This window comes from Furipterus horrens, unplaced genomic scaffold (assembly GCF_987537825.1).
Source record: "Furipterus horrens unplaced genomic scaffold, mFurHor1.1.pri manual_scaffold_12, whole genome shotgun sequence".
In the NCBI taxonomy this organism is placed as follows: Eukaryota; Metazoa; Chordata; class Mammalia; order Chiroptera; family Furipteridae; genus Furipterus; species Furipterus horrens.
The window spans coordinates 56972218-56996962 of NW_028327182.1; the positions used below are offsets into that span (position 1 = coordinate 56972218).

At 34.9% G+C, this 24745-nt stretch overlaps 1 protein-coding gene across 4 annotated transcripts in view; it reads left to right on the top strand.

The window, feature by feature from the left end:
* Positions 1-24745, top strand: part of PCCA (propionyl-CoA carboxylase subunit alpha) — a 510516-nt gene that overhangs the window by 55835 nt on the left and 429936 nt on the right. For all 4 annotated transcript variants that reach the window (XM_090258653.1, XM_090258654.1, XM_090258655.1 and 1 more), the window contains exons 5-6: positions 11097-11210; positions 13076-13129. In XM_090258653.1, coding sequence (XP_090114779.1) covers positions 11097-11210; positions 13076-13129 — 168 coding nt within the window. The remainder of the gene's footprint in view (positions 1-11096; positions 11211-13075; positions 13130-24745) is intronic.

A 24745-nucleotide genomic window follows, 5' to 3' on the forward strand; every position in this document is an offset into this window, starting at 1 on the left:
GGTTGATGGAACCTCGATATGGCTCCAGCCTGCTAGCTCTGTGGCTCTCTGCGGGGAGCTTTAGAAACGGGACAGTGGCCTCTGCCTGCCTTTTGTCTGGGAGAAAACTGCCCCCCAGCTCTTGCCTTGATGCCAGACACTTCAGTTTCTCCCTGTATGCCACTGGTGCCTTTCAAGCTGCTACCCCCATGCTGGAGCTCACAGGAAGTGAGTCTGAGTCAAGTTGTGTGTGGGTTCTTTAAGAGGAACTGCTTGGGACTCCAGAAGTTTCTTCCACCGACTCAGTCTTTGCTTGATTTTGCAGCTAGAGGTTACAAGAACCTATCTTCCTGGCACTGGAATCCAGGGTTGGGGGGCCTGGTGTGGGGCTGGGACTGCTTGCTCCCAAGATCTCTCTCCCAAATTTTTATCCTAAACACATGGATTGGGGACCAACCTGTTCTGTGTCTCTGTCACTCCTACCAGTCTGGATGGATGTAATTCTTTAGATCTTTAGTTGTTGGACTTCAATTCAACTCAATTTCTGATGGTTCTGAAATTTAGTTTCAATTTTGATATGGTTATGTGAGGAGGCAAACCATGTTTAACTATACCTTCATCTTGACTGGAAGTCAGGCCAGTACTCTTCCAAGGACATCCTTGGTTTCTGGTTCTTGGTGTTTTGATGCACTTTAAGACACTGGGTGGGCAAGTCTTTTCTATAAAGACCTAGATAGAAGATATCACAGGGGAACAATTTTTAACATTCCTGTTGAGTTTGATTTTTCAGCTGTTTTAGACTTAAATAAGGATGCTGATTTCCAAACTGTATTTAGTTTTCTTCTATCATGTAAAGTTTTTTTCTGTACAGCTTATGTTAATATAAGCACTCTAGGCTGGATCGAGCCTGGATCAAGGGAAGCACTAGTGCTCTCCTATTGGCTGAGAGCAAACCTCCCTTGAGTGGGGAGGGGTGGGGGACACCAGCGACAGGTTCATACTTGTCTAGGCTATTCAGTTACACATGAGACAGTGTGGTGAGAAGCTATGTGCTGCTCTGTATAGTGAATCATATTCCAAAGTGTATTCCAAGTTCTTGTCTGTATACAAGGAGTTAGCAGAATTTATCTTTTTATTTACATACGTACTTATTTCCTTTCCTTCAGATCATGTCTGCCTCTGCTATTTCTCGTTGTGAGTGCCTAAACAGTTCTGATTTGTTTTGTTATATCTGTGGCAGTTTCACCATTTCCAAAGGACAAACATCAGCACATTTGTCAGGCAAGTCTATTTTGCATATTTTAAAGTAAAACTCGGTGATCAAGGTAACTCTTGGGCCCCTCACAAGGTGTGCAAGCAGTGTGTCGTGAGTTTATGGATGTGGACGGAGGGAACATGTGATAAATTGCCATTTGGTATACCTATAAGTTTGGTGAGAGCCCAGAGATCATTCAAGTGACTGTTACTTTTGTATAGTGAAAATGTCAGGATATAACAAGAAAAATAAATGTAAAATAGAGTATCCTAGTCTACCATCAGCTATATGACCAGTGCCTTATTCAACTGAAATCCCAGTGCCAGTTTTTGCTGAATTACCCCTCTTTCAAAAAACAGGAGTCTGGTGAAGAACTAAGTGACAGCAGTGATGAAGATGACTCAGTTTGTAAGGGGTTTGATCAGCATGAGTTGAATGATTTGGCATGAGATTTGGGACTATCCAAAAAGGCTTCAGAACTCCTAGCATCAAGACTGCATGAGAAAAACTTGCTTGAAAAAGGAGTGAAGGTGTCCTACTTTCGAGCAAGAGAAAGTGCATTTCTGCAGTACTTTCGAAGTGATGGTGGCTTTGTGTATTGCCATAACATACATGGTTTAATGGAGGAATTGGGAGTTCCAGTCTATAATGCAACTGAATGGCGACTGTTCATCGATAGCTCAAAGTGAAGCTTGATGTGTGTCCTCCTCCATAATGGCAATTTATTTGGTGCAGTCCCTATTGGCCATTCAGTTTGTTTTCGTGAAGAATATGAAGACATAAAGAGAGTCACTGATCTGTTGCAATATCACAAGCACAGTGGGATCATCTGTGTTGACCTTCAAATGGTCTGCTTCCTTCTTGGTCAGCAACGTGGATACACCACATATCCCTGTTTTCTGTGTATGTGGGACAGCAGAGCTTGTGAGAAGCATTGGGTCAAGTCGAATTGGCCTCTAAGATCTGACCTCAAACCTGGTGATTCAAACATTCTCCATGAACCACTTGTTGACAGGAAGGACATTCTATTCCCATCTCTGCACATAAAACTGGGTCTCATGAAGCAATTTATGAAAGCTTTGCCAAGTGAAGAAGACTATTTCAAGTATGTCATTTTGACATTTCCTAGCCTGTCATTTGAAAAGATAAAATACCTTCATATGTATGTTTGGTAGCAGAACTTTACAACTTGTATACAATTGGACTTACAGTAACCATATGTAGCCTTTATATGAATAAAATAACTTAATAAACCATATATTCAGGTAATTTTTTTCTTTATTTTCCTTTGTATTTACATATTGTGTGATTTTGGGGACAAAGGGAAGGTAACCTGTACCTTAAAAAGTTAGCGTGATAGAGAAAAACTGGGGCCATTTTTGGTTTCAGTTGCCAAAAGTTAGTCAAAAATAAGTGTCAGATCTAACTCAATGAAAATTGTGTTCCCCAAAACATAAATATATTTTATGTTTTGAAGACTGCATAATCTCTTTCACAATTACCCAGCTCTGTGATTGTATCACAAAAGAAGCCATAGGCAATAAGAAAATAAATAGGCATGGCTGTGTTCTACTTAAACTTTATTTACAAAACAGATATTGGGATGGTTTTGTTCTAACTGTAGGTTGTTGTCCTCTTCTCTGGGGCATTTCCTTAGTTTGCATTTGGTTGTTACAACATCTGTGTTCTAGATCAAAGGAAAGAAAATGGCCAAAATTCAGAGCAAAATGCTTGTGTTTAAACTGTAGATGATTTAGAAGTTGTACATTTCACTCCCTGATCCAGTAACTCAAACTTAAGTCATTGGTAAGAGAGTCTGATAAGTCTGGTCTTTAGTTGGGCAGTCATATGCCATGGTAGCAGTGGAACAAAGACTGTTGTGTCCAGTTGTAGTTTGCCACAGTGATATGAGAGACATAAACCGATGTGTTAATTTAACCTTTTATCCTATGCTTAAGGTCTAGTCATTGTCTGTTATTAGGAATTGACACTCTAGGAATGGATTTTTAAAAGCATTTACAACTTTTCATATTTCAGTCAAGACCAAATTCTTAATTAAGTGGGTTTTCATTGGCGAAATTAGTGGTTTTATATTTAGTAGTAATAGATATTTAGGAGTATATTTAGTAGTATAGATATAGATATTTATTAGTGAAATTAGTGCTATTCAAGGTATTTGGGTTAAGATATATCACCATTGCATGAATAAGATATAAGGATATTGAGAGGCATATACCTTTAGGAATGGTGCCCTGTACTTGAATTTGTTATTTTTGGTATTTAGCGATTGGAAAGGAGGATTTCTGGTTGCCTTAGAGCAACTTTAAAGATATCAGAAGCCTGCCTTTGAGATATTCTGCCTCCCTTGAATCACTATTTCATGCAAGATGGTAATCAGACAAGATTTGGGACTTTGTGCAGCATGTGAAACAGGTTGTATGAGCTACTTTACTTTCCTGTCTTGCTGAGAAATGTGTGCTCAATATGTGTCTGTATGTGTGGAGGAATATGCACTGAGAATTGTTTTTATTGTAACCTTTTAGCAAAATATAGGGTAAGGGAATAACCCTCACCCATCTTAAACTTCTTTGTTATCCACCATCATCTCCGAAAGGAAGTTAAGTGTTGTGCATGACCAAAGTGGCCTAAGTTTGTTTGTTCATTCTTTTCTTTAAAACAATTTTTTACTGTGGTTAGAATACTCAACATGAGATCTATCCTCTTCATAAATTTTAAGTATACATTACTGTTGACTCTAGGTACAGTGTTGTACAGCGGATCTCTAGTGTTTATTCATCTTACTTAACTGAAACTTTATGCCTGTTGATTAGTAACTCCTCATTTCCTCCTCCCGGTAGCCCCTGGTAAGTACCATTCCAGTCTTTGATATTATGAGTTTGATCATTTTAGATAACTCATGTAAGTGGAATCATGCAGTATTTTCATCTGAGTCTAGCTTATTTCATTTATTGTAGTGTCCTCAAGGTCCATCCATGTTGTCATATACTGCAGAATTTACTGTATGTATATACCATACTTTCTTTATCTAGTCATCTCTTGATGGACATTTAAGTTGTTTCCACATGTTAGTCAGTGAACCTGTTAGTGCTAATACCTCTTCGAGATCTTCTTTTGGATATACCCAGAAGTGGGATTATTGGAACACATGGTAATTCTATTTTTAATTTTTTGAGGAACCTCCGTACTGTTTTCCAAAGAGGCTGCACCATTTTTTTGGCCTAAGTTCTTTCACAACAAAGAGAACCATTTAAGAACATCAACACCAACTGACAGTCTTACTAGATTTCTCCTAAAAATTTGCTTTTCCATGCTCCTGATGATTTTCTGTTTTTCACCCTGCCAATAATTCTTTCTGTTAGAAGGAGATCTTGTCTCTTGCTTCACAGATTAAATAATTGGATTCGCCAAAAACCTGTTATGTTTTTTCTATACAATGGCTGTAGTGGTGCTTAGTTGTCTTTAACTTCATTCGAAACAATTTTGTGATAGTTGTCGTATCAGTCGTCGTCGGCAGCCGTCCGTCTCGAGAGACGATGGTGTAGCTTCTTAAGAGTCTATCTGCACCGCCGAGAATGGCTGTGCAGTCCGACTCGGGAGTGACACGGTATCTGTCTCCTCCCGTGTTGAATCGACATCTTGTGATGACGCTGAAGCTACAGAGCCTGGGCAGGGTAATATGGAGGGTCTGCTGTTGCCCATGCAGCAGACCCCCCCTCTCTTCGCAGCTGAAGGGTCCAAGGGAAAGACGGAGTCAATACAGCTTGGCTTCAGGTGCGCCGCAGGAGTTGCCGGTGTTTACTACATCGTCAAACCGCCTTAGGGACTCCGGCTCCGGATTTTCTGTCGGGGTTTACTCCCTTAGCCTTTCCCTGAAGAGGTATGCCGCAAGGCAGCGGAGGTTTTTTGGAGTCAGAGTTTTCCTTCTCTGTGTCGTATCAGTATGCATTTAAAAAAAACTTTATCAAATTTGGTGAACTTTTGTGCAGTCATTTTAATATTGAAAATGGAATAAGATATGCAACATTTTTGGTGTATCATGCTCTGTTACTTCAAGACAGGTGAAAATGTCACTGAAAAGGAAAAAAAAATAAAAGAAAAATATTTGTGCAGTGTGCTGTGGCTGATCAAATGTGTCGAAAGTGTTTTGTGGAGTTTCTTTGTATTGTTGACATTTTGGCCAAATAGGTCTTTGCTGTGAGGTTGTCTTATGAATTGGAAGGTATTTAGAGGGAAATAGCCTATGTACACAAAATATCCAAATCACTAAAGTTATTAGTGGAAATGAAAATGAAAAATGTCTTATTTTATGGAAAAAACATAGTGGACTTTTTAGCCAATACAAGAGCCTTTAATTCCTTCAACCAGATATATAAACATACTACCTGCATTTATTCGTAAACTAGGCATCCTTTTGCACTCGTGGCTCAAGAATTTCTATAGAGAAGATTCCAAGCAACACAGTGATTGGGGAGTAGAGGCTTGTCGTGGAGTGCATGGCAAGCTTTCTGTCTGTCTTTCCTGCTTTCCTTTTCTTCTTTTCTACTCTGTCTTTTCCTTCTTTCTCTTTTTTTTCTTTTTAAATCCTGATTTGTTTGTGTTTATTGTGTTTGTGTGGGAGAAAATGAGTTCTTTCCCTTATCCCCCTGTCTCCTGCCTCCCCATACCACTCAGCTTTGCCATTGCTCATCAGAAACCTTATTCTGTGAATTATTTCATCTTACAAGATTTTTTTTTAGCTTTTTACAGTCCATAGATTCTCTCCCAAAGGTTTTTGTTCAAGTTTTTCCTAGCAAAAAAAGCTCTTAAACCCTTTCACAGCTATCATCGCCTCTCCCAACCTTTACAACCAACCATATCAACTGCCCACCACCCCACTAACACACACACACACACACACACTCTCTCTCTGTCTCGTTCCTATTTCTCTTGCCCATTTCATTGTGTCTTGACACACTGACATTGCTTTTGCTCTCATCATACTTGATACGTTCTCCTTCCATCCCTCCCATCCCCTCCATTCCTTCCATCTTTCCCTTGATGCTTCTACCAGGGGTCAATGGCATGAGAATATGGTTCTAGTCATGTTGCTTTTCATTCATTTGTTTATAGTACCCTCAGAAATATATTTTTGCCAAATACAGACTATATAAAATATTGTTTTGATTCTAGAATTGATTGATAATTGGTTCCCTTTTGTGATATAAAAACTGGATTGTAGAAAATGGGTTAGGAGTTTTGCAACTCGCAAAAACTTATTTTCATTTTTTCTGTAGTTTTTAATTTTTGGTTTTACCATTTTGGCAGTTATGCAAATTATAATAGAGGAAAAACAGTAAAGTTACTAATTCTGTCATCAAAAAATAATCATGCATAAATATGTCGTGGAGCTTCACAGTTTTACAAAGTGGAATAAAAATGAATGTAGTATTTACTGACATAAAAAGAATACTAGTTTTCTAGGAATCAAATTGCCTATTTAGAAAGAATGTGCCAGAATCCTAGTCTGTTGACATTTATATGTCTTTTGAGACTTCTAGGCACTTTGTGTAAAATAGGGAGAAGGTTTCTTTTCTTTTTTCTTCTCTGGTTGTTTGAAAATTAGTTTTTTCCTGTTCTTCAAAGTAAGATAGATGCAGTTGGCATTCCTTTCTTTAACTTTTCAGTCTGTAAGGCTAATTTTTGTTTGCTGGTAATGTCAGAGAATTTGAATAGATTTGGTAAATACTGAAGTCTGGTCAAGATTGTTTGAAACATTGCTGTTCTCAGGCAAGGAGCACATTTAATCTTACTATGCCATCTTCCCAGTGCTCTACCAATTGTTTGCATTGAAGGGTATCACAAGGAAAACTCAAGTATTCATAGTCATGGTAAATAATGCCCCTATGGTTACAGATCTTGTTGAAGTGATAAGTTTTAAAAAATATTCCGGCATGAAAAAAATTTCAGAGTTGCCTGTCTTCCCTTTCTCAGTCTGTACTAGTTTAGAAGGTATTTAAAAGCTTTCACCCAGATCTGGTCTAACCTACTTTTAACACTTAAGATTTAATCTGTTTGATAAGGATAGGGACCACTCACAGTATCTTTTCAGTGTATCTTAGGCATCTAATGGACTAATATGAAATTTTCCACAAATTCAAAGATTTAAAATTCTGTACAATTTTTAATCTATATAGTCAAGCGTTTAAATTCACTTTTAAGACATCAATAAGGATGATAATTTTTTTTCTGGCTCTGTAAGTTGTAAAACACACCCTGATATAAGTAACATTCTTCTCTTTAAAGAATAAAAATGTTCCAAATATAAAATTAAATGTGTGAGGAAGAAACTAATAATTTCAAAAAACCTCTGTTGGAAACTTTTCTATTGGAAAAGTTTATGCAGGTCGACTGCTTTACTTCAAGTCATAATACTTAAAATCTTTATTTCTTTTTGAAACTGTAGCCAACAATATCCTAGTCAATTGGTTAGTTTACTATAGTTTAAACTTTTCATGATTGTTAATGTATATACCATTGAAGTGTATAAAAAGAAGTTTATATTTTTCAAGATGTTGAAATTTTTGAAACATGAATACACCTAGTCAGCTTAGTCAAGTAAATAATTTTTTGCAAAAAAGCATCTGTAAGTGCTTGAATAGTTTGTTTTATGTTATTAAGGTAAGGAAATTACCTCACACATTTAGTACAACAATAATAGCAAAACTGAAATTTTCAAAAGTTTTTAAGCACCCTTTTATAGTCAACTCATTCATATCTCCTTGGGAATTGAGGCAGCAGAGGATTCTAGTTTTTTCTATCAAATGGCTTTGCCTAGCATTTTTGCTAGTACTGACCCTGAACTAGACTGTGGGATTGTTGAGCTACTAATGTATTTTTATATCCTAAAGTAAGGTTTGTTTCTGAAATGTAGAAGAAAGGAAACCAACCAACCCTTTAGAAATAGCATGTGTTTTGCCTTTCTTTGTAAAGTTCATAAGCAGTCTTAACCTGCGTTGGATGTTTAATTTATTTGAATGTTTATTTGACCAGTATTAGTCATCTAAAATATATTAGGCTTTGAGCTACATTCGCAGTATGATTACAAAGAGTTTGTGACAACAGAGGAAAAAAATGTCTATTATGATGTTAAAAAACAGAAGGATGCAAAATTATATATGCAATATGGCTACAAAAGTATATTTAGAGAAAAGACTGCAAGTATATAATTAAAAATACAGTTAGGATTCTCCTCCTTTTTACTATTTGGTGCATGTTTATTATAGAAGTTTTGGAAATATAAATATACACATGTATGCATGTGTATATCTTTTAATTTCTTTACCTCCATACAACCCTCAGTTTCTATATGTATTGCTAAGATTAAAGAAGATTTAATTTTGTGTAGTTAGACTAGTACCACACAATGTACAAAAGCTTTTTAGTTTGATATGGTCCCATTTGTTTATTCTTCCTTTGTTCCCTTGTCCAAGGAGATATACCAGAAAAAATATTGCTGTGCAAGATATCTGAGATTTGACTGCCTATGTTTTCTTGTAGGTGTTTTATGGTTTTATTTCTTACATTTAAGTCTTTAATCCATTTTGAGTTTATTCTTGTGTATGGTATAAGGAGTTGGTCTATTTTCATATTTCTGCATTTATCTGTCCAATTTTCCCAACATCATTTATTGAATAGACTACCTTTACCCCTTTGTATGTTCTTGACCCCCTTGTCAAAAAGCAATTGACCATAAAGGTGTGGGTTTACTTCTGCGCTCTCTGTCCTGTTCCAGTTATCTGTATGTCTTTAAAAAAAAAATTTTTTTTTATGCCAGTAACATACTGTTTTGATTACTGTGGCCTTGTAGTATACTTTAATATCAGGTAGCATGATTCCTCAACTTTGTTCTTCTTTCTCAAGATCCCTGTAGCAATTTGGGGTCTTGTAGTTCCGTGTAAATTTTTGAAATATTTGTTCTAGTTCTGTGAGAAATGCCACTGGTATCTTGATAGGAATTGCATTGAATCTATAGATTGCTTTGGGTAGTATGGATACTTTAAGGATGTTAATTGTTTCTATCCACGGACATGGTATATACTTCCACTTATTTGTATCTACATTGATTTCTTTCTTCAGTGTCTTATAATTTTCTGAGTATAGGTATCTTACATCCTTGGTTGAATTTATAGCAAGGTATTTTATTATTTTTTGATGCAATTGTAAATGGGATTGTTTTCTTAGTTTCTCTTTCTGATAGTTTATTATTGATGTGTAGAAATTCAACTGATTTCTGGATATTTATTTTGTATCCTGTTAACTTTACTGAATTCATTTATCAGTTCTAGTAGTTTTTTTTTTTTTTTTTTTGAATCTTTAGGGTTCTCTGTATACAGTACCATGTATGTTTTTTTATGGCTTGTTTATTTTTCAATTTCTTTTTTATAGGAAAAGAACCACAACTAGTTACAGCACCAAAATTGCTAATAATAGGATCTGAACCAGGCACAGGGTAATAGAAGAGTGGGTATTCTGGTCTGAGGAAAGAAGAACAATGTGAAGTTGGGAATAAGCAAGGCAAAGACAATCACAAGGAGAGCTTTGCTTTGAACATGGAAATATTTAGGATCCCTTTGTGAGCACGGTTGCCTTTGTTTGAAGTGGATGTTTTTAAAGAAATTGCAGAGTATATATGAGTATTTTATGTTAAGATATTGATATGTAAATTTTTCAGATAGGTATCTTTTACCACTTAATACATAATACAATTTTTTACTTAATTGGAAAATATGTATCGAATTGATAAAGAGAAATCTGAGGTTTCTAAAAGACAACTTTCTTGGTTTACTTTTTTAAAGATCTCATTTAAAGCAAAGTGCTTCTTTAAAATTATTTCACAATTGAAGCAAAAGTGCTTGCCCCCTTAGACTTTTGATGGGGGAGTAGGGTGGGTCACAGATGTTCAGGTATATGTATGTACTCCAGTGTTTATATCTGCTTTGTGAAATAAATAGGAGGTGATTGGGGGTTCCTTAAACTGGAAAACCGTTAGGAAAAGCCGTTTCAAAAATATATGAATGGCTTCATCATTTTAAAAGAATAAATTTCTTTTAGAGGTAAACCACTTACTCTTTTTTGTTATTGAATGCCTAGCCTATATCAAGCAAAAATGGATTTAAAACATTGTAGAGTGAGAAGTATTCAAAATGGAGCAAATATTCCTAAGGTTTTAGTAGATTTAGGACTTAATGCATACTAATGCACACATCAGTTCTTTCAGGAATAAAGGTAAAAATGCATGAGGATTAAATGTGAGAGTATTTAAATGATTCTCAAATTTTCTGGTTCATGTGTGGTGATGTTGAACTCTTTAGTTCTGGGCTTTAATTTGTGCCTGGTGCTGATCTGATGCTGTGCAGGGATACTCACGGCTTCCCTTCATTCAGTCCCTCTAATTATTCTCACTTCCTGGGGAGCTTGCTTAGAACTGGGCATGAGTGCTTGTTATGAAAATATTGAGCTACCTTGACTACATTATCAGGGTAGTTTTGATATAAGATTTATGGATAGCAGAACCAAATTGGAGGCTAAAGTTGTTTGCTATGATTTTACTTAATCAAATTGGTGGGGAATACTTTGGAAAATATTTGGTGGGTCAGGCTTGTAATAAATGTGATTATGGATAATTATAGTTCCTGAGCTTACTTGTTCCATTGTTATTTTTTAGCACATATCAAAAAGATATCCGACTACATAAATGGTATGTAGTCATTGCAATCAGTCATTGCAATGCTGTGTATATTTGCAGATGGTGTTAGCTCCTTTGGCCAGGAGTGTCTATTAATGCACAGATGTATCTCTTCAGGTTCATGTGAAAATGGCGGATGAGGCTGTCTGTGTTGGCCCAGCTCCCACCAGTAAAAGCTACCTCAACATGGATGCCATCATGGAAGCTATTAAGAAAACAAAGGCCCAAGCTGTGAGTCTGAATGAATCTGTCTGCTGCAGCTGTTTCATATGTAGTGAACAGAAACTAGAGTTTGTATTTAAAAAAGAATAAGAAAGAATGATTGAAAATGCTGTTGCAGTTAGTTCAAGTCACATGAGTTAAATGTGGCCGAATTTGCTACTGGATATCAAAGGCCTTGTGTCATCTGGCAATGTTGGTAGCTGATCCTGCAGGTGGCTGCTGGATTCAGTTTTCACACCAGAGAGCAGTTTCAGTTCATTTCCAAATTTGCTAGGGAAAAAAAAAAAACCCTGATTAGTTTTGAATGTTAACCCTTTCATTATAATAAGAATATTGAAAAACATTCTGTATTATAAACAGGATCCAAAAGATCCCTCTTTAAATTTTGTTTTAATCACTTAAAAATTATTTATACCTAATGTACTTCCAGAAATATAAACAATGTAATTGGTAATGATTTTAGTTGGATCACCTCAGTAGGATACATATAACTTACATGGAGAAATCACTAATTCTCCACACCCCCAATTCTGTTTGAATGAAGTGGAATCCAAGGAAAAGACTGGTTTCTGACATCAGAAATAGTATTTTGTTGTTGTGTGTGTGTTTTAATATCAGAGAACTAATTACATATAATGTTAAAACTATGCAGAGTTATCTCTAAAATTGAATGGCAGCAGCCAACACCAACAATTAACCTGGAGTGCTTCAATTAGTGTTCACATTTCTTTTTTTTTTTTTTTTTTTTACATTTATAGTATTTATTGAAAAATTGCACATATCATAGTGTTCACATTTCTTTGGAAAGAAATGGATGTTTAAATATGAAGCTGAATTCCTGAACTCATATTATGGATGATTACAGTTTATTAGCAGAGTTAATGAAGGTAAAACTCTTTTAACTATAGCTTGTCAGAATGTGAGGTTTAGTTGAATGTTTATATAAAATGAGATTGGTGGAGTGAAACTCTTACCCTGTACTGCAGTAGTTTAAATTATTCTGCACCATGTTTATAAAGCTTGGTCCAACATTAAAAAACCCTGAATGTGTAGCTACTTCTATATTATGATACTGGCCTCTTCAGAAACTTGACTTTCCTTATAACAGAATTGTTTACTGGAAATATATTCAGTACTGACTGATAACAGAGTGGCTAAATTTATGTTTGGCCAATGTGGTAGAAGCAAAAATCACTTAATCAGAACAGGATAGTAGAATTTAGATTGTAGTATAAAGAGGTTGTGAATGGCTAAGTGGGGCAGGGAGGGGAAGAAGAATAGCTATCAGAAGAAAAGAGCATTCAGAGTACAAAGAAATAGTATAATACGAACTTTAATTTTAGTTAGATTTGACAGAAACTGCTCATTGGATAGTGGCTGAGTACATTAGTGTCATTAGAAATAAAATAGTTGGCTTGTAACTAGGGTTTTGGAAGTTAGCAGTTCCTGGTACTGTAAATAAAGGGAATTAAATATCTTAAGAATCTATCTTGCAAAAAAGATTTCCTTTAATATAATTCTTTGATCCACCAGCTATTAGAAAATTCTTTAAACTTGTGGCTAAGGTTAGCCTCAAAAAATAGGGAGAGTGTGAGTTGTTTTGAATAGGTAGTCAAATGCAGGTGGACAGGAAGATATGTAGGTAGATGGCTTTGACTGTGGTTAGGACAAAGGTAGTGTGCCTGAAGTAATTGTAAAATAGGCATTGTCTTAGAATTTGAGTCTACTCGGGAATGTGCATTGGAGCTGATCACTATTTGAGAAAAGTAACTTTACTCAAGGGACCTAGAATGATGAACATGTAATTGCACTATTTGTTTTGTTTACCAAGGTTTTACAATATGATAAAATTAAAATTTGTTCTCATTTCTAAGGTACACCCAGGTTATGGATTCCTTTCAGAAAACAAAGAATTTGCCAAATGTTTGGTAAGTTTGTAATGAACCAGAGCTGTTAATTTATATTTCAGAAAGCAGTGTAATAGTGTTGCTTTTATAAATATAGCTAGTGGAGAATTAGAGAATTTTAACTTGACCCAACAATTTTTTGAAAATAGTTTGTGAAAAATAAAGAGTTTTTATTCTGTAATCTGTCTTGATTTGAAGGGTAAAAATGGAAAAGTTATAAAATCACCAGTCCACCTAATGAATGACATGTAGTTTATTATATATTGCACGGACTTTAACTTTTATATTTAAAAACTTCATAATTTTAACTAAATATGTTGGGGAATCCAGTGATTTATTAGTTATTATACCATGAGCATGAAATATGAAGCCAGAATAAGAGTCTGTTTTTCCCTTTTATTACATATTGTGTCATTTAAGATTATATCTTACTACCTTCTCTATTTTGGGAAAAGTTTTATTACAAGCTGAGTATCCTTCTGATAGCACCATCCTGGTTAGGTGAATTAACCTATATTTCCTATTAAACTGATTTTCCAGGTGTATTTATAACTACATTCAAGATGGTACTGAAACCTTAGTGTTCAGAGACTAAAATATGATTATGAACTATATTTTAAAAAGCTTATTAGATCAATTTTTATAGGTATTAAATTATCTTAATTTATTATTCTAATATATTATACTTTATGGTATACTTGTATTTTGTTCTGCCATGGATTCTAATTATTTAGGAATGTAATCATCATTTTCTAGATAAAATTTTCACTTGAAATCTATAAATTAAATTTAGAGCAATTCTTAAGATCATAGAGTTTTACCTTAGAATTATCTATTTTAACCAAAGTATTATTTAAAAATTAAGGCTGAAGAGTAATTACTGAATTAATATTCAGTAATATTGTAATAGCTATGTATGGTGCCAGGTGAGTACTGGAAATATTGGAAGAATACCTTGTAAAGTATATGATTGTCTAACCATTGTGCTGTATACCTGAAACTATACAAAATAATATTGGGTGTAGATTGTAATTTAAAAATAAAGTGTTAAAAAATTAAATAGGAACCCCTTACCACCAAAAAGAATTAGGGACTAAAGAGGTTGTGACTTAAGGTCATCTAGTTGGTGCTGGTAACAAGTATCTGGAGAGTGCAAATTTGGTGGAGCTATCCAATGGTCCAGATTTATCAGATTTTGCACAATATATTCATAGTTTCCTATTTATGCTACCTTTCTATTTTTTGTCTTTTTGTTTGAAATTTTAGTTGAGGTGCTGTCATTATTTAAGAAAATGATTTCTATATAATACTTACATTTAAATATACTTGTATAATATGAGTATAATGTGTTAAATTTAAGTTCGTATAAGTGAGGCATCTCTGAACTATGGTTCACAGGCCAAATGGAGCCTGCTGCCTGTGTTTGTAATAAGTTTCATTGGCACACAGCCATGCTCATTCATTTATGTGTGGTCTGGGGCTGCTTTTGGTCTAGCACAGCAGAGTTGCATAGCTGTAACAGAGATGGAATAGCCTGTGAAACGTAGAATATTTATTGTATGGCCCTTTATAGAAAAAGTTCCAAACTCCTGGTAAAAAGGAATATAAGTCCCACAGAAATTAAATGACATAGCTAATAGATTCATATAGGCATTTATTGAATCATTTTTAAAGAATGTATATTTTGTATCTATGTTCAAGGCATTTGAGAAGGATATAAAAATAAATCAGATGTGGATCCTGCTCATGAGGAATTCATAGTCATCTTGTGGAACATAAGCCAAGTTACACAAATGACTTCAATTCAGAGAAGAGAATATTATGAAGGAATTCAAATTTTCTATAAATAAAGATCCAGAAAGATTATTTCTATTAGGAGAATCACGTTAGACAAAATAGTGTAGAATATATGACTGTCTTCCTTTCTCACTCATTTTCTTTCTAATCTTCCTTCCTTCATTTTTCTTTATCAGTGCTGTGCCTCAGACATGCCAGGCTATATGCTGTTCCCAAACATGGCTGGCTCTTTCATATTCCATGCCTTTCATCACTCTTTTTCCCCAGGAGGCACCCCTGTCTTCCCTCACACATTGCCAACTGCTGTGTATCCTTAAAGGCACAATTCCATGTTACCTCTACTAAGACAGTTTTCCACATCTTTCTGGTGAGAAGTAATCTTTTTCCTCTGTCTTCTAGAGCATTTAATTTTTAAAAATTTCTTATTTGGTTTACCACTTTCCACATTATTTTAAAATTGTTTTTTTTTTATTTTATTTTAATCTCCTCTTGAGACAAGAGACTTTGTCTCATAAGTCTTTGGTTCACTTTTGCTATTTGTCCTAATGGTTTCCACATAGTAAGTTCAGTGAATGTTTGGGAAGGATTAAATAAATATTATTACATTAAGAATTCTAAAACAATAATCTTCCAGAAAATTTGCCTCCTATCACAAAAAGGACTGTTTTATAACTAGAAGGCAGTAGTATTACTATGTGTTTTTGTTTACTATGAAACTACCCACTGACAACTAACCCTCTTTTTTTGTGTGTGCATCATGGCAACATTCTTATTTTGGATATAGTTTTTCTACCATTAAAATCTTTTCCCATTGAATGTTGCCATTTAAAGGGCTCCTTTTGGAATATCTGGTTATAGTTGGTAAATTCTGTAAAAATAAAACAGTGAAATAAAATTGCTTACCTATTTTGTTATGCCATATAAGCATTGTTTGTGTGTTGGTTGACCAACCATTGAAATTTGATAGTTATTATTCCAAACTGGGTATATTCTTAGAAATCTGATTTCCAACAAAATGGTGATAGATTACCATATTAGTGGAAAGTTTTGGCAGGGAAGACTGATAGAATGGAACATTTTTTAAGTTTAATACTATGAAGTTCTTTATTGTGATACTACATCTTGAGTTTGAAATTTAATAAAATATGGAGGTGTAGTTTTGCCTGGTTATGTTGCTTTTATTGCTGTTCAAAGATCAGCATAATATTTTATTTTGTTTGTAGAAAAACTATTTGTGCTTTATTGATAAATTGTTGTTTTTAGTTGAGCTATGAAAAAAAAGATTTGTTGAATATTTTCCTGAATTTAGACTATAGATGTGCTTTAGAAAGTATATAGTAAGCCAAATGTAAAAGCATACTAAATTTTATAGATTTCCTTTATAGACATTATTACTTATGCTTAATGTACACAAAGTGGGATCAGATTACATACAACCCCTACTGTACAGGATATGAATAAAACCATGTCATGTTTGTTTTTGCCTAAATAATTCGTGGAAAAAACAAAGCTACAAATTACCCTCATAAATAGCAACTATCAGGAATTTTAATGTGCTGAGCAAGCAGATTTTACTTCTGAACTGTATTTCATTTCGTATTTTCCCTCTGGGCTCCTTATATTCTAAGCCAAAAAAGGACAATGATGAGAGGCTGTGAGGACTGTTTGGATTAAGAAAAGAAATTTTTAGAGTTTACAAGACAGCTTTGAAACATAAAACTACCTGCTAGGGAAAAAGGGGATATTGGTTTAAAGGGAATTCACAGTGTTCTAGTTATCATTCTGGCTTATATATTTATATATTTTCCCCAATTATCATATTATACTTTAGTATAGCACAGCATTATAAGGCACAGTAATTCCTTTATGAGAAATTTTATGTTAGATTTAATAATTCGTGTTTTATGTTTGGGTCTTATCCATGTATTTAACAGAACTGTGTATATATGCATATAGATAGTGAGTTCTGTACAAAATGCTTGGCATTTAGGGTAAAGGAGGGAACTGTGGCAAGCAATTGAGATTTGATAAATGTATTCTTTTACCTCCTTTCATTGAGACTTTTAGTAAGATAAGGAATATAATTAGTACAAAAACAATAATGACATGTAACCTTTTAATCCATTGGATTAAACAAAAAGTTAAAATAGCTATAACATTCAGTGTAGGCAAATGTACAGGTGAATTGTTTTTGGGAGTGTAAATTAATTTCAGCTTTTTCCCCCCAGATATTTGCTTGTATCTATCAAAATTTAAAATGTATATCAAGACTTCACAATTCCACTCTTAAGAATATCACCTATAAAAGATATACTTTTAAAAAATGTTCATTGTAAGGTTGTTTATAATAGCAAAATTTACAACTAGCTCAAAACTTTTTCATCTGTAAAATGAAGAAACTGACACCTACTCTGCATGGTTGTTGTAAAATTAGAAACAATATATATAAAGAACTTAGCACGAAGTCTAGTGTTGGCAGGCAAATCACCTTAATCGTTATAAGTATTAATAATTAGTACTTTAGTGGATGGAGAGAGCTATTGAAGATTTTTAAGGAGAATGAGATAATTAAAATTAGTGTTTTAAAGACATTAATCTGATAATTTTTATGTATATTTTGAGCGTTTACATTTTTTTCCTGTTAAGGAAATTAATAATTTGATATAATTAAATTGCTATATACATATGCATAGTATGGTAGTTTTATAAATCCTTTGACAAATGTGATTTCATTTAATTTATGTAACCATTGAAGTTGGATATTATTAATTCTATTTAAGAAAAAGAAAACTTAGACTCAGATGGACTTCCCAACAGTTACACTGTTAGTAAGTGACAGAATCAGGACTGTATGTAAGTTGGCTGACCATAAGCACAGAGCACTTTAAAAAAATACTATACTATAGGTAGCTCACTTGGAAAGAGTGAGAGCATTCAAATGGTAGCTGAATAGTGAAGACAAATAACTGTAGGGAACTTAGCCAAACCCATAGAACGCCTCCCACCCCCCCCTTAATAGTAATAGAGGCATTTAATAGTAATATAGGCAACACATGATCAGGTTCTAGGAAAATGACTGTTGTGTGGACAGAAATTGAAGAAAACCTTTTGCTAGGTCATTGGTCTTCAGTTACGAGGTTATATGTAATCCATGGGGTGTCGTTTGTTAATAGCTGTGAAGTGTGTGTTGTAAGTGCTTTGTAACATACTAAAATTCTGAAGTTAGCAAGTTCGCCAGTGATTTTATTTATCAATATTTTTTGTTTTTAAAATAGTTTAGAGAGAATTAAAAATGATTCAGGTGATACTCTATTCATATTTGAAAAAAATTTTTTTTGAGCAGAAAAATGAAGAGGCTTAGACTTTTCAATCCCAGAGTTGTATATAACTCTTACTTTATCTATATAGTCTGTAATCTGGGTAGCTCATGGAAGTATGTTTTTGCATGACTTATTTATTTTTGTAATGATTTAATAAAGGCTGAGAACTCTTACTACAGAGTATTTTGTAGACATTTAATTTTAAGTACATACATTTTGTTATCATTAACATTATTAGAATTTCCATTATGGACACAGATCTTAAATTTTATTATATTAAAATTTTTAATTTTTGAAAATTAAAATTTTAAGAAATTTAAGTCACATGTGTACATTGAAAAATAATGTTTCCTCCATCTGTGAATCTCTGACCCCAACCCTCAGTTTAAATCCCTAGAGGCTACTACTGCTACCATTCTTCTGCTCATGTGTTAAAATTTGGCTATCAATTGTTATATAGTGTACTTTTTTTTTAAGGTTTCATTTATTTATTTTTAGAAAGGTGGAAGATAGGGAGAAAGAGAAACATCAATTGTGTGGCTGTGTCTCATGCACCCCCAACTGGGGACCTGGCTTTTAACCCAGGCATGTGCCCTGACCGGGAATCAAACCGGTGACCCACTGAGCCACACCAGCCAGGGCTATAGTGTACTATTATATGCCAACCTTAGCTTTTATTTTTAAGAAATAAACTTTTCTTCCCTTTCCCAGACTCTTAAAAAATAGGCATGAAATATCTATCCACAGATGCACTTGCACCATTCTCATTTAGTCATCATGACAATCTGTGATACATTATTTTTCTTAGATTTATAGAACAGAGAACAATCTCAGAAATAAATGCCTTGCCCAATGTCACATGGGTAGTAAATGAAAGTATACATTCCAACAGAATGACTATATGACTATAAATCCCATGCTCAGTAAATGTTCCAAACTGTTTTTAAGATGAATTGAAACTGGACTGGGCAGTTAATGGTTTTTTAAAAAAATTCTTGCCTTTGCCTGGTGCCTATTTTTGCTATCAGTGGAGACTGTTCTCATTCTGCTTTTTTTGTTGTTGTTGTTTTTTTTTAAATCCCCTAATGCTGTGCCATTGTTAAAGTCTAAAAATGGAATTATTTCTTGTTTTTCTTTTTTCTGATGTGTTCTTTTTATATTTGTATGAATATCATTGTATTAGTTTTCTTTTTTTTATTGTTGTTCAGTTGTCCCAATTTTTCCCCCATTACTCTCCACTGAACCACCCACCTACCCCCCACTCCCACAGTCAATCCCCATCTTGTCCATGCCTGTAGGTCATTTATATATGTTCCTTGACTAGACCCTTCCCCTCTCTCCCTACTCCTCCTCCTGGTCACTGTCAGTCTGTTCCTTGTTTCCATGCCTCTGGTTCTGTTTTGCTCATTTGTTTTGTTCATTAGGTTCCTGCATTAGGTGAGGTCATATGGTATTTTTCTTTTATTGCCTGGCTAATTTCACAAAGCATAATACTGTCCAGTTCCACTGATGTGGTCACAAAAGGTAGGAGTTCCTTCTTTCCTTCTGCTGTGTAGTATTCCATCATATAAATGTACCATAGTTTTTGATCCACTCATCCACTGATGGGCACTTAGGCTGTTTCCAGTATTTGGCTACTATAAATAGCGCTGCTATGAACATAGGGGTGCATAGGTTCTTCTGAATTGGTGTTTCAGGATCATTTGTCTATCATCCTAGCAGTGTGTCGCAAGATCAAAAGGAAGTTCCATTTTTAGTTTTTTGAGGAAATTCCATACTGTTTTCCACAGTGGCTGTACCAGTGTGCATTCCCATCAACAGTGCACTGGGGTTCCCTTTTTTCCACATCCTTGCCAGCACTTGTTGTTTGTTGCTTTGTTAATGATGGCCATTCTGACAGGTGTGAGGTGGTATCTTATTTTGGTTTAAATTTGCATCATTCTGATGGCTAGTGATGTTGAGCATCCTTTCATATGCCTATGGGCCCTCTGTATATCCTCCTTGGAGAAATGTCTGTTCAGGTCCTTTTCCCATTTTTAATTGGATTGTCTGTCTTCTTGATGTTGAGTCATATCAGTTCTTTATATATTTTGGAGATCAAACCCTTGTTGGAGGTACCATTGGCAAATACATTTTCCCATACTGTTGGTTCCCTTTTCATCTTGCTGATGTTTTCTTTCACTGAGCAGAAACTTTTTAGTTCGATGTAGTCTCTTTTGTTTATTCTTTCTGTTATTTCCCTTGCCTTAGGAGATATATCAGTAAAATATTGCTGCATGGGATATCTGAGATTTTCCTGCCTATATTTTCCTCTAGGACTTTTATGGTGTCACAGCTTACATTTAAGTCTTTGATCTATCTTGAGTTGATTCTGGTGTATGGTGTAAGTTGGTGCTCTAGTTTCATTTTTTGCATGTCCTTCTCCAGTTCTCCCAACACCATTTCTTGAAGAGGCTCTTTTCACTCCATTTGATGTTCCTTCTGCCTTTGTCAAATATTAGTTGACCATATAGACCCAGGTTTATTTCTGGGCTCTCTATTGGGCTCTCTATTTTGTTCCATTGATCTATATGTCTGTTCTTATGCCAGTATCATACAGTTCTGAATACCATGGCCTTGTAATATAGTTTGATATCAGGTACTGTGATTCCTCCTACTTTGTTTTTCTTTCTTAAGATTGCTGAGGCTATTCAGTGTCTTTTTTGGTTCCATATAAATTTTTGAAATATTTGTTCTAGATCTGTGAAATATGTCATTGGTATTTTAATAGGGATCGCATTGAATTTATAGTTAGCTTTGGGTAGTGTGGACATTTTAATGATGTTAATTCTTCCAATCAATGAACATGGTATATGCTTCCATTTATTTCTATCTTCCTTAATTTCTTTCTTCAGTGTTCTGTAGTTTTCCCATAACAAGTCTTGTATCTCCTTGGTTAAGTTTATTCCTAGGTGCTTTATTTTTCTTCTTGCTAAAGTAAATGTGATTTTTTCCTCTAGTTTCTGTTTCTGATAATTTCAATGTTGGTATACACAAATGCCTTTGATTTCTGAATATTGACTTTGTATCCCACTATTTGCCAAATTCACTTATTAGGTTGAGTAGTTTTTTGGTGGAGCCTATAGGGTTTTCTATATACATTATCATGTCATCTGCAAATAAAGACAGTTTTACTTCCTTTCCAACTTGGATGCCTTTTATTTATTTATTTATTTATTTATTTATTTATTTATTTAGGTCTGGTTGCTGTGGCTAGAACTTCTAATACTATATTGAACGAAGTGGTGAAAGTGAAGACCCTTGTCTTGTTCCTGATCTTAGCAGGAAATCTTAGTTTTTGCCCATTGGGTATGATGTTGGCGGTAGGTTTCTCGTATATGGCCTTTATTGTTGAGGTATGCTCCCTCTATTCCCAGTTTTCTCAGTGTTTTTATCATAAATGGGTGATGTACTTTATCAAATGCTTTTTCAGCGTGTATTTATATGACCATGTGATTTTTTAAAAAATAATTTATTTATTTGTTTATTTTATTTTTAGAGAGAGGGGAAAGGAGAAAGAGAGGGAGAGAAACATCACTGTGTGGTTGCCTTTCACTTGCGCCCCCAACTGGGGACTTGACGTGCAACCTAGTCGTGTGCCCTGACTGGGAATCGAACCAGCGACACTTGGCTCGCAGGCTGATGCTTTATCCACTGAGCCACAGCAGCCAGGGATCATGTGATTTTTATCTTTCATTTTGATTATGTGGTGTATTACATTTATTGATTTGTGAAAATTATACCATCCTTCCGTCATTGGGGTGAATACCCCTTGATCATGGTGTATGATCTTTCTAATGTGTTGCTGGATCCAGTTTGCCAATATTTTGTTGAGGATTTTAGCATCTATGTTCATCAGCAATATTGGCCTATAGGTTTCTGTCTTTGTTGTGTCTTGTTCTGGCTTTGGAATTAGGATGATAATGGCCTCATAAGAAAGAGTTTGAGAGTGTGCCCTCTTTGTGGATTTTTTTGGAATAGTTTGAGAAGGATAGTAGTTAGCTCTTCCCTAAGTATTTGGTAAAATTTGCCTGTGAAGCCATCTGGTACAGGGCTTTTGTCTTCTGGGAGTTTTTTGATTACTGCTTCAGTTTCACAAGTTCTTATTGGTCTGTTCAGGCTTTCTGCTTCTTGATTCAGTTTTGGGAGATTATATGTTTCTAGAAATTTGTCCATTTTGCCCAGGTTGTCAAATTTCTTGACATGTAGTTGTTTATAGTAATTTCTTATAATCCTTTGTATTTCTGTGCTTTCAGTTGTGATTTCTCCTCTTTTGTTTCTAATTTTATTTATTTGGGTCCTCTTTTTTTATTTATGAATCTGGTGAAAGGCTTGTCAATTTTGTTTATCTTTGCAAAGAACCACCTCCTGGTTTTATTGATGTTTTGAATTGTTCTTTTAGTCTCTGTCATTTAACTCTGCTCTGATCTTGGTTATTTCCTTCCATCTACTCGCTCTTGACTTTGTTTGTTGTTGTTCCTCTAGTTCTTGTAGATGTATTTTAGGCTCCATAGTTGAAAATTTTCTATCTTTTTAAAGTAGGCCTGTATTGCTGTGAACTTCCTTCTAGTGCTGCCTTCGCTGTGTCCCACAGGTTAGGGCTGCTGTGTGTTAATTTTCTTTTGTTTCCAGAAACTTTTTGATTTTTTCCTTGATCTCATTGTTAACCCATTCATTATTTAATGGCATGTTATTTAGTCGCCATGAATTTGAATGTTTTTGAGTTTTTTTTCCTTGAGGTTGCTTCCTGGTTTCAAGCCCTTGTTATCTGAGAAGATGCTTGATATGATTTCAATTTTCTTGAATTTGTTGAGGCTTATTTTGTGTCCTACCATGTGGTCTGTCTTTGAAAATGTTCCATGTGTGTTTGAAAAGAATGTGTATTTTGCTTCTTTGCGGCGAAAGCCTCTGTATATATCAATTAAATCCATTTGATCTAGAGTGTTGTTTAATGCCACAATACCTTTGTTTCTTTGCTTGGAAGTTCTATCCATTGTTGATAATAGGGTGCTAAAATCCCCTACTGTGAGTGTGTTGGTGTTGATATCTTTCTTGAAGTCCTTCAATAATTTCCTTATATATTTTCGTGCTCCTATGTTGGGTACATATATGTTTACAAGGGTTATATCTTCTTAATGAATTGTTCCCTTAGGTATTATGAAGTATCCTTCTTTGTCTCTTTTTATGACCTTTGTTTTCAAATCTATTTTGTCTGATGTAAGTATAGCTACCCTAGCTTTTTTTCATGTTGGTTCTTGGAATATTTTTTTTTTTTCCATCCCTTCACTTTCTGTCTGTGTAGCTCTTGTTCTGAGGTGGGTCTCGTGTAGACAGCATATATGTGGGTCATGTTTTCTTATCCATTCAGCTACACTTTTTATTTTCATTGGAGAAGTTAATTCATTTACATTTAAGGTTATTACTGGTTTGTACTTACTAATTGACATTTTTTCCCTTTGTACCTGTGTTCCTCTCTCTCTCTCTCTTTATCTTCTTAAAGCATCCCTTTAGCATGTTGTGCTGAGAGGTTCCCTGTTCCGCAGCTCCCTCAGCGTGGATGAAAGAAATGACTCTGAAACGAATTGTCTGAGGGTAGAGAAGGGTGAGTGTCTCTTACAGGAGATCACTGATCACTCTTTTCTCAGTCTGGGTTTTTATTGAGTCTGCTATGTGCAGAAATGCACAGGGTAAGCATGCAGACCTACTAAATGGTTGGGAGTGATAACAAAGGGAAACATAAATCAGCATAAGGAGACAGGTAGCAAGACTGTAAAGCACCAAGGCATATCAAAGAAGTCTAGATGTCTATTTTTACTTAAACATATTATTTTCACATTCTACTGATAAGAATTTGGGACTACACAGAGCAAGCAGGCTTCATTAGCTTCAAAGAGTACATTGCATTCCTATTCTACTTCTAAAACCACCCCCAAAGTGTGGGACCAGCAGTATGGTATGTCGGGAGCATTTGCCAGCTGGTTAAGGTTTGTAGGCCCATATTCCAGTCCTGGCTCCACACAGCGGCTACAGCCCTCTGTACCATACATTCTGGTCTCCCACATTTTGCAATGTCGTTTCGTGAAGATGTACTGTTTTAACCTATTTTTGTCTGGGAAATTCCTTATTTTGCCTTCCATTTTAAGTGAGAGCCTTGCTGGGTAGAGTAGTCTTGGTTGCAGGCCTTAGCTTTTCATTACTTGGAATATTTTTTGCCAGTCCCTTCTGGCTTGTAGCATTTTTATTGTGAAATCAGCTGATAGTCTTATTGGAGTTCCCTTGTGTGTTACCAGCTATTTTTTCCTTGGTGCCTTTAAGTTCCTCTCTTTGTTTTTGAATTTTCTCAGTTTCATTATGATGTGTCTTAGGGTGGGCCTCTTTGCGTTCATCTTAATTGGGACCCACTGTGCTTCCAGGACTTGTGTGACTTTTTCTTTCATTAAGTTAGGGAAGTTTTCTGTCATTACTTTTTCAAACAGATTTT